The sequence below is a fragment of the Sciurus carolinensis genome, chromosome 2 (genome assembly GCF_902686445.1).
Source record: "Sciurus carolinensis chromosome 2, mSciCar1.2, whole genome shotgun sequence".
Taxonomy (NCBI): Eukaryota; Metazoa; Chordata; class Mammalia; order Rodentia; family Sciuridae; genus Sciurus; species Sciurus carolinensis.
This window is the reverse complement of record NC_062214.1, coordinates 35,597,483-35,611,488: the sequence shown is the minus strand read 5'-3', so window position 1 is coordinate 35,611,488 and position 14,006 is coordinate 35,597,483. Positions and strand designations below refer to the sequence as shown.

Here is a 14,006-nt window from a genome sequence, read left to right as displayed (position 1 = left end):
CCATCTCTGGGGCTTGTTCTTTTCATGGCAAATGGCAGTCACTCAAGAGGCCAAGCTCAATGGAGAAAGCCAAGTTAAAGGGCCTCTTGGGTCACATCTGCCAACACTGCATTAACCAAAATAAGTCATGTGGCCAAGTGAAGTCAGTGGGGAACACACGTGCCCATCGTGGCAAAGGGCACGTGTGTGACCATTTCATAACAGGGAGGAGATGAAGAATTAACTGTGATCCGGTCTACGGAAGAAGAGACTCCTACTCATGCGTCTCCACCTCTCAGTTTCAGGGAGACCTTGCATCACCATGGGGAGTGTGATCCCTGACGGGGCCAAGTGGGATGACGACTGTAACACCTGCCAGTGCCTGAATGGACGGATTGCCTGCTCAAAGGTAGGGTGCGAGGGCTGCTGTGGTTCCCCTGTGCTCTGGAATGGGTGGGTTCCTGCTCAGCTGCCCGCTGCTTTTTTACTCTCTCCAGGTCTGGTGTGGCCCTCGACCTTGCCTGCTCCACAAAGGTCACAGTGAGTGCCCCAGTGGGCAGAGCTGCATCCCCATTCTGGACGACCAGTGCTTTGTCCGCCCCTGCACTGGAGTGGGCGAGTGTCGGTCTTCTAGTCTCCAGCCAGTGAAGACCAAGTGCACCTCTGACTCCTATTACCAGGATAATTGTGCAAACATCACGTTCACCTTTAACAAAGAGATGATGTCACCGGTACGTAACGATTTTAACTGGGGACACTGTGTCTGCTTGTTTAAAAGAAAGTTACAAACTAGGATCTACTTCTCCTTAGCCTGAATTCCTGCCTTACAGCAAAGTGAGGCTTGAATTTAGCCAAAGTTTGAAGAGAACATTAGCTTTTTTTCTTCTGATATCTTATATGCCTCTGGATTTTTTTAAAAAATCACTTTAGGGTCTTACCACGGAGCACATTTGCAGTGAATTGAGGAATCTGAACATTTTGAAGAATGTTTCTGCTGAATATTCAATCTATATAGCTTGTGAGCCTTCCCCTTCAGCAAACAATGAAATACACGTGGCCATTGTGAGTATAAGACCTATTTACACCTTATTATTTGATTGCAAGGGAGGTAAATGTCAGCCAGTATCAAGACTGTGTAAATACACTGAAAGAAAAGCATTATATATACATGTTGTCATGTAATTTCAAATAAAGGCTACTGCTGAGTGTCCCCCTAAGTCAATTCTGACAGTTGTTCTTTTTCCAGTCTGCTGAAGACATACGGGATGATGGAAATCCTATCAAGGAAATCACTGACAAAATAATAGACCTTGTTAGTAAACGTGATGGGAACAGCTCGCTTATTGCTGCTGTTGCAGAAGTGAGAGTTCAGAGGCGCCCTCTGAAGAACAGAACAGGTAGGTATCAGATGGGAACAGTCCCTTTCTGTGATTGCTTGTCAAACTGATCTCATTACACCATCTAGCAGAGCCACCAGGTGGGGAATTACCTGAGTGTGCCCCTGCCTCCCAGGGGCTCCTTAGTTGATGAGAAACCTGAGGTCAGCCTATCTGACCAAGGTCACACAGTACGAGCAGAGGTGGATCTTTTCCCAAACAAGCTGTGTACTCTTGCCAGCAGGCTCCCTGTAGAACTGGTATTGTCTAGGTGTATTGCAAAGCCCTAGGGCAGAGCACCACTGTGCCCTGAGCTTGAAGCTCTCAAACTGTGACTTGGCATTTTGGTGTCATGGCACAGCTTATTATGAGCATCATGAGGCACAAGTTAGATGTTTGGATATCCCCGGCAGGTTGGATATCCCTCCCCGGACATCCAGATTTTTTTTAAAAAAAATATTTTCTAGATGTTGACAGACCTTTATTTATTCATTTACTTATATGTGGTACTGAGAATTGAACCCAGGGCATGCTAGGCAAGTGCTCTACCACTGAGTCATAACCCCAGCCCTCAGACTCTCCTTTAGAGGATCTTAAGCATCATTGTTCTAGCTAGGGGCATTGTTCTAGAAATGGGGCACATGACTGAGATATTTGAGCTGTCCACACTTGGTTTGGATTTGATAATTCTGAAAACCAGCTTCGATCATTCATGAGCCAGACTAACCTGGACTTAACCAGGCACTGCTCTCCCTGTGTGGAGTCAGACAATGTAGGAGCTACTGCCCCATCTAGTCTCTCTGGGAACAGCTGCCAAGGTCCCCAAGGACCCTGATCCCAGCACTTGCTTATCTAGCTGTGAAGTGACAATATGCAGTTGTGAAATGGGACTTGTCCCTGCAGTGCCCCTCTTGGGGACTAAGGACAGGAGAACCACTCTTGGTATTCTTTTGTTCCCATGTCAATGCTTTTTTTTTTTTTCTCCCTCTTCATCTAAAGAATTAATTGGTCCTGTGTCTGCCTCACAGATTTCCTGGTTCCTTTGCTGAGCTCGGTCTTAACGGTGGCTTGGGTCTGTTGCTTGGTGACGGCCTTCTACTGGTGCCTGCGGAAGCGGCGGAAGCCAAGCAGCCACACTCACTCGGCCTCTGAGGACAACACTACCAACAACGTGCGGGAGCAGCTGAACCAAATTAAAAACCCCATCGAGAAGCATGGAGCCAACACGGTGCCCATCAAGGATTATGAGAACAAAAACTCCAAAATGTCTAAAATAAGGACACACAACTCTGAAGTCGAAGAAGATGACATGGATAAACACCAGCAGAAAGCCCGGTTTGCCAAACAGCCAGCGTACACGCTGGTAGACAGAGAGGAGAAGGCCCCCAACGGCACGCCGACAAAACACCCAAACTGGACAAACAAACAGGATAACAGAGACTTGGAAAGTGCCCAAAGCTTAAACCGGATGGAGTACATCGTATAGCAGACAGCAGGTGCTGCCGCCGCTAGGTAGAGTCTGAGGGCACTTGGGGCTTGTAGTTCTTTAAACTGTTGTGTCATTCGAGTCTGAGGCTGTTGACTTAGAATCCCTGTGTTAATTTAAGTTTCGACAAGCTGGCTTACACTGGCAATGGTAGTTTCTGTGGTTGGCTGGGAAATTGAGCGCTGCATCTCACAGCTATGCAAAAATGAGTTGAAAGTGCCCCGTGTACGTTCCCCTGCAGCCGACATCGCGGATCAGGCTCCCAGGACACTGCCCAGCCCCTAGTCCTTGAGCTTCCACTTCTGCCAGATGTCCTAATGGTGATGCAGTCTTAGGATCATAGTTTTATTTATATTTATTGACTCTTGAGTTGTTTTTGTATATTGGTTTTATGATGACGTACAAATAGTTCTGTATTTGAAAGTGCCTTTGCAGCTCAGAACCACAGCAACTATCACAAATGAGTTTATTATTTATTTTTTTTATTGTATTTTTGTTGTTGGGGGAGGGGGGCCTTTGATGTCAGCAGTTGCTGGTAAAATGAAGAATTTAAAGAGGAAAAATGTGTCAAAAGTAGAATTTTTGTATAGTTATGTAAATAATTCTTTTTTTATTAATCACTGTGTATATTTGATTTATTAACTTAATAATCAAGAGCCTTAAAACATCATTCCTTTTTATTTATATGTATGTGTTTAGAACTGAAGGTTTTTGATAGCATTGTAAGCGTATGGCTTTTTTTCTTTTTTTGAACTTATTTTCTCATTACATGTTGCCTATAAGCCAAAATTAAGGTGTTTGAAAATAGTTTAATAGAATGGGCTTCTGTGCCTGGGATACTGATGGAATTCTTTGTATGACGTCAGATGTTAAAACACCTTCTATTATAGCATCACTTTAAGACACGTTTTAAGGACTGAGGCAGTTGAGAATTAGTCTAGAACCAGATCTTTTCTTTTTCCTTTTTTTTTTTTTTCCGTTTTAGACTTGAAAAGAGACAGGCAGGTGATCTGCTACAGAGCAGTTTAAGGGAACAAGTTGAGCTATGACTTAATGTAGGCAAAACGTGAGTGGTTGAATATCATTAAAAATATCAAATTGTGTGAAGTTGGAAGCACACCAATCTTATTTTGTAAATTCTGATTTCTTTTCACCATTCATATGTAATGTTGAACCACTTGTAGATTTTTTTTTTTTAATCTACTGCATTTAGGGAGTATTCTAATAAGCTAGTCGAATACTTGAACCATAAAATGTCCAGTAAGATCACTGTTTAGATTTGCCATAGAGTACACTGCCTGCCTTAAGTAAGGAAATCAAAGTGCTATTACAAAGTTCAAGATCAAAAAGGCTTATAAAACAGAGTAATCTTGTTGGTTCACCATTGAGACCGTGAAGATACTTTGTATTGTCCTATTAGTGTTATATGAACATAAAAAATGCATCTTTGATGTGTTGTTCCTGGCAATAAATTTTGAGAAGTAATATTTATTAAATTTTTTGTATGAAAACCTGGAACAGTGTGGCCTCTTCTGAGCTTCCGTAGTTCTGCCCCACTTTGCTGTCTGGCTTTACCAGCCCCCTGGTCTGTGCTGGTAATCTGGTATAACAGGCTGTCGCTGACAGGGGCAGGGTTAAAGAACTGAAAGGCTTTTTCACCACAAAACTCATCTGAAGTTCTCAGAACTGGGGCTGCTGTGAAGCTGGAGCTGTGGGAGCCCTTATTATTCAACAGCAAGTGTGAATACTGCTTGAATAAACACCACTGGATTAATGGCCTGCAGTGTGGAGGTGAATTGTTTGGGAGCACTCACGGGAAACGCCCACCATACTAAAGGGGTTTTAAACAGTTTGGAATTGGTGTTGGAGGCTGAAGAGGGAGATTTAATGCTTTCTCTTTTCTCCCTCCAGCTACTTGGATTAATACCTACGTCTTGTCATAGACTGTGCCTTTATGTGTGGCTTTTGTGCCTACTAACCCCACTGGTAGTGGTTTCCTTACTGTGCAGAAGCTTCTTGGTGTTGGGGCCGGTCCACTTATCACCTTGGCCCTGGGAATAAGTGTTTGGTCTTACTGTGTGGCCTTGGGGTGCCAGGTGTTTGGCCTTCTGTGAAGTTTCAGGGTATGGCTATCACCAAAGGAGCTATAGTTCTCTCTGGCTGCTGGAGACCAGCAGCTATCATGGCACCTTGACAGGCCCTGCCTGCCCCCATACTGTGGGGTGGGGGAAGCTTTGTCTCCGGCACCTCTGCAGCAAGGGATGAGTTGTGACAGGCACATGGACAGCTTCCAGTAGCTGTGTGGAGTCACTGGAAATTTTTTTTTTTATTTCTGGTTAGGTAGCAAAAGCCTGCCCTTCTCAGTTCTGTCCCCTAGCACTTCAACGTTCAGGCCCATCCAACTAGCCCTGGTTTTTGCTTTTTTTTTTTTTTTTTTTTCAACCAGCCTAGTAACTATTCTCAGATGGGCAACTTGTTTAATAATGGATGACAGACTTTCAGTGTCCCTGGCTCCTTGTGTATGAGCAGAAGCCATCAAGGGATTCAGTCTGACAGACCCAAGAATGGCCAACAGTGTCTTGGCTCATTGAGGAAGCAGCCCAAAGGACCTGCCTGGATAGTGATGAGTCTGGATTCCCATGACATCACCCTGTCTTAGTGTAGCAATACTTCATCATCAATTTCTGCTGGTAGACAGCTGGTTTCTGCAAGGTGGGTTAGGGGAAGGGAGAAGAATGAACCCTTTAAGTTAGGAGACAGTCTAGTTTAGCAGCATTTGATTCAGATACCATCCTGAAGCAATGCCTTGTTCTGGTGGTTTCTAAACTTAGATTCAGCAGGACCCCAGAATTCCTTGGGTAGCTGCCAAATGGTTTCATGCCAAGAAAAGTTTAACGAGCCTCTGCAATTCTTCATTCCAGGAGGGAAGTGATCTTGGGATTCACTGGTGTTGTCTTAATGAGTTGTCCGGACCCTCTCTGTAGCAGGCTCCTGTGGGCACGGCTCAAAGCCAGGATTTTAACTGCGAAGACAGAAGGAAGCAGGCAACAGAGCCCTGGTTATCCTGGAGTTGGGAGTGCAGAAGAAGGGACTCAGTGATTATACCATTCCTAGGAATATTCTCAGCTCTTTAAAGGGGTCCTAAAAGAAAAAAGAATCTTCAGTCCAGAAACCTGTCTAACTAGATTTCTAGTAACAGAATATATCATGAAATTCCAGGAAAGAATTAACTTGACGCTGTTTTAGGATAGGAAACTGTCCTGAGACTCTAGATTTATGCAATGTAGAACTAGAATAGAAAAAGGGGATATGTCTTAAGAGATTAAGCCAAGTGCGACTGAGTGGTAATCAGAAGCTCGATCTGCACGCAGGTCTCTTAGATGCAGATTCCAAGGCCGGGGTCAAGACCCTGTTGGACCACAGTTCGGTCTGAGAATCTGCATTTTCAGCATGCTCTCTCCCTTACCCCATCCTTCTCAGCTTATTTATATACAGTAAAATTTGAGAACAACCCTGCTGTAGTACTAAAGTACAAGCTCTTCATTAATTACAATGTTTTTCCTCCTTGTTAAACTGAATTAAATAGCCTGGAAGCCAGTTTGTTGCTAAATTGCCACCTGACATCATTTTTAAGTAAAATAATTACAATGCCCCTTGAGCGAGTTGTGGTCTAAGTACTTCATCTTTATTAGCTGATCTGAGGGGTCAGTGAGTCAGTTAACTTATTTGGTAATATTTGGTAGCAAAGAGCCAAAGGAACCAGAGTGTGGTTTCCCTGCTTTTCTAAATGGCTTACACCTGTCTTTCCCAGAGTGAGCAAGTGTGTGGCTAAAAACCAGTTGCTTTTAAAGAAAAAAAAAAAAAAAGTCCTATAGGCCTACAGGGGTTTGAACTTGTGCTGAGCAATGCTCTACCACTTCCGCTTGGACTGTGGGTCTCTTTCTTGCCTCTACTGGGAATGAGAAACAGGAGTTCAGAGGTTCCTGATCTGGGAAGACACAAGCACATGGGTTATGGGAAGCCGCCTCCTGCTAATGTGTATTTATACTTTGTAAGCTCTGATTCATCCAAGCATTGGAACAGAAATCTGCTTCCTGAGGTTCTGTTTTTAAATAGATAGTTTGCAAAAACAACAATTATTTTTCTTAACATTTTTTTTTTTCCACCCCACAAGCAGCTAAACATCCCGGCTCAGGCTATGTCAGTCTCCAACAATGCCAACAAACAGCTTGGTTATCTGAGGTAGAAGGGTGCCCCAAGGCAGTTCTTTAGGGTTCTGGCCCCAGAAGTCTTAAAAACAAAGTTTAGAAACCATTAAGGCAATCTTGTTGCATCACTCCATATCCATGAGATATTTCTGGGTATATTAAAAATAACGAATTTCCCTTTGTAAACAATTGCATTCCAATGGTTGTTAAAATTAAGAGCAAGTCGGGGCCAAGGGGTGTTTGTGGGGCTGCAGTGGGAAGGTTGCCTGGTAGCTGAGGGGCCTAGACACCTGAATGGCATCCTCTGAGATCATGTCAAAAGGGTGAGGCTCCCTTGCTTTGGACATACACTCTACCTGTATTACTTGCTCTTGCATGCCGGGCTCAACCTTCCTGGCAAAGAATGTGTTTCTTTCAAGTCCAAGGTAGTTTTACAAGTCTCAAATTATGTATCATTATGCATGGGTCCAGTATTAACCTGTGATATGCAAGTCAGGAAAATTAACTTGGAGAGTAAAGGCTCTTAACTCCAGTAAGAACCTTGAGTGGAAATCTGCTCACAGCCTCCAACCCACTACCCACCATCCCCCGGGGGAAATATCCATACGAGGGCACCCAAGGGTTGAATTATCCACAGAGCAAATACAAATGCCAGCAACATGAAAGTAACAGCTTTGTTTTAAGGAGAGGCTCTCTTGGCACACTGGTGAGGCTCTTTGGTCATCTGGAGGGAAACACCTTTGCAGCTGGCTTCCTAATGACCACTCAGGCAACCTAGCAGATTGCCTCCCACCTGCCTTTTTTTGCACCCAAAGAGTACAACACTGCTTTGTTTCATCCTAAGATGTGTGTAGTTGAAAAGCCTTTAGCTCAAACTCACTGAAAGGTAATGCAATCAGGGATGTTACTTATTGATGTTACCAACCTCTATTACCTTCTCAGACGGGGAAACTGAGGCCTACAGGGGTTCAGAGATTTGGTCACTGAGTTAGCAAAAGCTAGGGCTAGAGTCTGGAGATCCTGCTTCCTGGGATGCCGTGTTTTCTGCCTTGTCTGGGAATTTGCCAGGTTTGTGCTTGGATCTTGCCTTGGGCATGATTTTAAAAGGTGAAGCACTGAGAGATCAGCACTAAACAAAAACAGATGCAAAGGCTTAAGAGAGGCTGTAGGGACCTGCCACAAAGACAATGTCACTGATCTGAGCTAGTTTTGCTTAGAAAGTAGAATCTTGTGCTTATTTCTTTATTTCTTATGGTACTGGGGATTGGACTCAGAGGCATTCTCCTCAGTCCTTTTTGAGACAGGGTCTTGCTAAATTGTGAGACTAACCCTGAATTTATGATCCTCCCACCTCAACTTCCAGAGTAGCTGGGATTACAGGTGTATGCCATCATGCCTGGCTGAAAGTGGCATCTTTTAAAATTGTGGAGCAATAGGGGATTTCTGAATCAAAGGCAGATTAAGCCCGTTCCTTTGTAGGTTGTTCCTTTGTTCTTGGGAAGTTTCAGATTTCCTTTTTAGATTCTGCTTCATTGAATTAGAAAATGAATTGCAGGAAAAGGGGTTCAGAAAGGAAATCGACAGCTCCCCAGGTCCTCCTCCTCCCTGTGTGCAAAGGCACACACACTTAATGGGTGTTTTCAGGACAGCAGTGCTGCTCTCAGGAACTGAGAGCCAGGTACAAGGGTCCTGTCCAGTGTCAGGTGAGGGCAATTACAATTAGGTCTCTTCCCACATCCCCTTTCCACACCCACTTCTGGCAGCTTCCTTCCAGATTATCTTGGAAAAAATCACCTGAGCATTTAAAAATATTAAAATCTAAATTGCTTAAGTGACAAAGTTCCCTACATCCAGTGTGCACCTGGGCCAGCACAGACACATCTGTGAGTTCCTGAAACTGCCAATAGGCAGTTCTGCTTCCTCCACCCAACACCCCCAAAAGCTATACCCCTGTCCCCAGCATCAATAGATTAGAAACTATTCCACAATTTTACCTATTTATTATGTCTGGGAAGATAGGTCAGAATGGTGCAGAAGTTTCCCTCTGCACTGAGGCACCCATGCCCAATGACTTGGAAAGACCCCATTCATGGAGACAGAAACACAAACTTTCCCAGCTCAGGACATAAACAATCAGATACCTTCAAGGGGCTCCCTTTGGCTTTGCAGAGATGTTATATGGGGAATTATTTTTCAGGAAATTCAAGAAACAAAACAGAAAGGAAGAGCACACATGTGAAACAACATACAGGTTTGCACAAAACTAAGGAAAAGTACCTGTGCAGTCTGGGCTTCAGTGCAGTTACAAAAGAAGTCATGAACATTTCCTCCAATGTTCTGTTTCTTTCACCTTCTTGGTGTGCACAGCCAAGCTGTATGCCCAGTGGTCAAGGGCATGCCAGACTTCCTCTTCATTCCCAACTCCTACTTTTGGAATTATTTTCAAAAATTGTGGCTTAACTACAGTTTCTGGGTTTTGGGGTTGACAGACCTGGATTCTGGGGGCTTTGCTACTTACTGGCAAAGTTTCCAAAATTCTTTGTGCCTGAGTTTCCTCATCTGTTAGTATTCATGAAAAGGGATGCAAGAAGAAAGAATACTATTAGTTTTTTCTCTAAGCAACCTGTGATTCCAGAGTCCATTAAAAGATTAAGCAATTCTGCTAGATTCCAGTGAGTCTATTTTCTCACTATTAAACTCAGCCTCTGCTAGGCACAGTGGCACATACCTGTATTACCAGTGGCTTGGGAGGCTGAGGCAGGTAGATTGCAAGTTCAAGACCAGCCTCAACAACTAAGTGAGGTCCTGTAAAGATTCCTGGCCCCTGGTTATTCAAACACAAATTCGGGTACTGCAGTGAAGGGGTTTTATAGATGCCAAGTCCAAAATCAATGGGTCTTCAAATACAGCTTATTCAGATGGGGTTGACATAAGCACAGGAGGTTTTCAAAAACAGAGTTTTCTTTCTTTGGTCTCAGAAACCAGAAGATTCAAGGTGTGAAAAAGATTCAAGGCAATGCAGGTTTCTCCATGAATGAAATGGAGTCCATGTGGCAAGGACCTGAGAATGGCTTCTAGGAAATCCCTGGCCAACAGCCAGCAAGACAATTCAGTCCTACATCAAGCACGAAACTGAATTCTGCTAACAACACAAGGAAGCTTGGGCAGCTTTTTCTCTATTGGAGCCTGCAGATGAGAAAGAAGCCTGGCTGACACCCTGATTTTAGCCTTATGAGTTCTGGAGCAGAGAACCTAGCTAAAAATGCCATAAACTATGAGATAATAAACTTGTGTTGTTTTAAGCCACTAGGTTTATGGTAATTTGTTGCACAGTGATAGACCACTAACATAGACCTCCTACAAAGAGAATTGTACCCGTCCATGTCACGTGTAGATGCTGTATTTGGTTGCGACTATACAAATTGTCTGCTTTTTCCTTGATCAATTCAGTGCTTGCTACCAGTGTAGCAGAAAAAAAGCTCATTCAAGATGAGAATGAACTGAAGGACTGCGGGGGGGGGGGGACTTGGTGCCCAATTAAATTCCACAACAGTGTGTGGTCTGCAAGTGTAGATACTGACTATAGCCAGCAAATAATGAGAATGAGAACAGTGTTCTTTCTATCTCCCCACCCCCCAACCACTATAATGTAAAAACTAGTGCCAAATGAGGAAAGCTCAGGTGTCTGGCCTTGCAGGAATCCAGGACATAAAAGTCTTGGACCAGTTTTCTATCCTTATGAAACAATATGATGATGTTTAACTTTGGTATTTTCTTTTCTTTTTGTGGTACTGGGAATGGAACTCAGCACCTCACGCATGCTAGACAAGCACTGAGTTACACCCCTAGCCCTTGATTTCGGTTTCCTTGATGAGGTTTTTCAGTGGGTTGGGTATTTCAAAAATACTTGGTAAAGTATTTCCCTTGGGAGACTTTCCCTACAAGGAATTTTCCTCCTTAGCTGTCTTCACTGCGTGGTGATCATTTCTTCTGAACCAAGAAGGGGTTGAATGTCAAGTCCGACTCTCTCCTATTTACCTACTCTCTGCTAGGATTGCTGTCAAATGGTGGGCAGCTGCCTAGGCTGTCATACACAGATGAGAACAAAGTTCTATCTTAACTTGAGAGAAAGTTAAGATTTCTCTTGAGTTCAGCTAGCTTTACTAAAATATTATTTGGGCCTGGAATTAGACTTGACAAACATGCAAAACAAGAGCCAAAGTCCTTTCTACAACCAAGGCCCATAAGACCATGAGATTTGATAAACCAGCCCCCAGAAATATTATCTGTAAGGGAAATCACAGCCAATTTGCTGTAGAAAATTCACAGATGAATGGAGAATCTGCTTGTCTTTGAGATCTAAACCATTCTTCCACCTGGAGATTCTTAGCTTCAAAACAAGAACCCCAATTTCAATAGTGATTCCCTGCATCTCTGCAGACAGCACTTATTACCAGAAGTGTTTTCAGATCGACACTTCACACCGGCCAGCCAGCTGAGAGCATTTACCCAAATGCCCCAGGATCTGCCCGTGTGGTCTCCACTGTCTCTAAACGGTCAACCCACTGAGAAGAACTGCACTGGGAAAAAGCTTGCTAGGACAGCATTTTAAGGAGAATATACAAATAAAGCCATGCTGCTGTTTCACAAGCCTTTGGCATCCTTACAGGAAGGCCTTTCCAGACTCCTCCTGCTGGGACACATCCCAAATGCCCAGCCCAGGCTCCCATATCCTGGATGGAGGCCGCTCTGATTTACCACTCCACCTTTTCTCTTGGACAACAGGGATGGATGAGCCAGGATGACCCCTCCTAGGCACCCACAGCGGGTTTGGGAAAGAACCCTCTGGGATCTTCTCACCAGTCAAGCATGTGAAGGAAGAACTGGAAAGGCCTTAAGAGCCAATGGGCCTAGAAAAATTCTGTCAGTGCTTCACCTGCCTCCTCTTGAGCAGGGTCTGCCTGTCTACCCTCAGTTCCAGGGGCAGGTAGAGAGAAATGAGAGAGGGGGAGATGTGTGTGAGGCAGAGAGTAGAAATAGAAGCTCTGTGTGTGTGTGTGTGTGTGTGTGTGTGTAAGCAGAGGCAGGGCTCCTAATAGAAGATCAGGCAAGAGGGCGTGGGAGACTGGGAACTCATTTATGAAAGTTCTTCTGCCCTAAAGCAAGTCAAACTCCCTGCTGCAGAGTTGCTTTCTTCCCTCCCCTTTGAGTCTTCTGTGCTGAACTGACCTCTCTCCCAGCAGAGGTCAGCGCTCTGCTCGCCCTGCACACACTCAGTCTTCTGGGGTTTGATTGCTTAGAGCCTAAAGAGAAGTCTTCGGCTCTCATTTCTGAGAGAAGCTGTAGTAAATCTTGTGAAAGGTTGGTCTTTTTGCTTTTTTATAAGAATATGAATATATATACATATATATATGATGATAAAAATCTTTTGGGAGATGTGCAGCCCACAAAAAGCAACTTGAAGGTCTGTACATCATCGTGGAGTCCCCTCTCACAGCCGACTTCACCCCCTAAAATAAATCAGGCTGGGTAATGAATGAGGTTTTAAGAAATGTAACTGAACTTAAAATACAAGGTCAGTATCTCATCCTAGGTAATCCTTTGGAGGATGAGAAATTCTCCTGATTTTCCCACAGGGTTATTTCAAATGTGCTTTCTGAGCCAAACTATTTTAAAAGCGTTCATTCTTCCACTGCCCTGCCAAACACTAACTCGAGATTCACACGCACTTTTAGAGTGCCTATTAATGATATTAATGATCATGGATCAAAGGCAAACCCCAGAGGTTTATGTAAAAATTTCAGACAATTATTTAGGTGCTTTAAAAACTCACCTTCTGAATGAGGGTAACAATTTCTCAATGTTGGCAAAGACGGGGTGGTATGTTCAGATGTGTAGGATCTAAAGCAGCAGAGCAAATACAGAGGGACCTTGGAAGAAAATGAAATGCATCTCTTTATATGATTAAAGGGTAGGACTATGAACTGACACCTCATCCCCCATACCTTTCCTGCTCTTTTGTTTGAAAATACAGTAAGTAGGTATAGTTACATTGCAGAAAATCCCTCTACCAATGCACATTCAGCTCTTAGCAGACCTGCCTCTTATAACATGCACACACTGCACACTTTCTAAAGGATAGTTCTTAACTACAGAATCACATGAGAATTGTTCTTCAAGGGGCTTTGAAAATCTCAATGCCCAGGCCTAAACTCAGGATTTTGGACTGAACTAGAAGCTGCTCAGGTGATTCTAATGTGTAGCTAGGATAGAGAACCATTTTTAAATGGAGAAATTAACGCATCGGAGTGGTATGTTTAACCCAGTTCTCTAACAGACAAGGATGGCATTTAAAATATTACGTAACTTTATTTGACAGATGAACAATATGAGGCCTGAAAGGCTAAGTGACTTGTCCCAAAACATATAAAACCAATTAGTGGCCAAGTGGCAGCTAGGAACCAGGGTTTGTGGCTTGTAGCACCATGCTGTTATCCAGTCCCCAGATCCTAAGCCCAGCCCCACATCTAGGCAGGGCATCATTCCTGTTGATCGGGTCACATGGTGAGACACCGTTACCAAAATGCTGAGGAGAAATGGGCAATGCTTCATCATTTGCAGCCATTCTTAGCATTCCAGGTCCATCTATCTAAGTGTACTATTCCAACTGATATTGAAATCCTTCTGGAACATCATGGCAACACCAGAGAAGACTGGGACACTAAAATAAAAAGAAATGTAGAAAAGAGTTGGTCCATAAAGAGTTGTTAGTATTATTCCTGAACGAGGACTAGATCCACTTAAGAAAATGGAAATGAATCCACTTGGGGAATGTCAGGGTTTTCTAGAAAGGAGTCAAGGTCATGAACTTTAACCCCCCACAAGAGATCTTTCTTAGCTTACAGTGGGAAGCAGAAGTGGGAACAAAGTCACATTGTTAAGGAGCACCCCAAAATA

General features: G+C 43.7%; 1 protein-coding gene across 1 annotated transcript in view; it reads left to right on the top strand.

Moving 5' to 3' along the window:
- The window catches only part of Jag1 (jagged canonical Notch ligand 1), a 36,522-nt gene extending 31,898 nt beyond the window's left edge, over window positions 1-4,624 (top strand). The window contains exons 22-26 of the mRNA XM_047541267.1: window positions 279-388; window positions 477-710; window positions 910-1,041; window positions 1,226-1,376; window positions 2,384-4,624. Coding sequence (XP_047397223.1) covers window positions 279-388; window positions 477-710; window positions 910-1,041; window positions 1,226-1,376; window positions 2,384-2,841 — 1,085 coding nt within the window. The 3' untranslated portion in view covers window positions 2,842-4,624. The remainder of the gene's footprint in view (window positions 1-278; window positions 389-476; window positions 711-909; window positions 1,042-1,225; window positions 1,377-2,383) is intronic.
- Window positions 4,625-14,006: the final 9,382 nt, after the last annotated feature.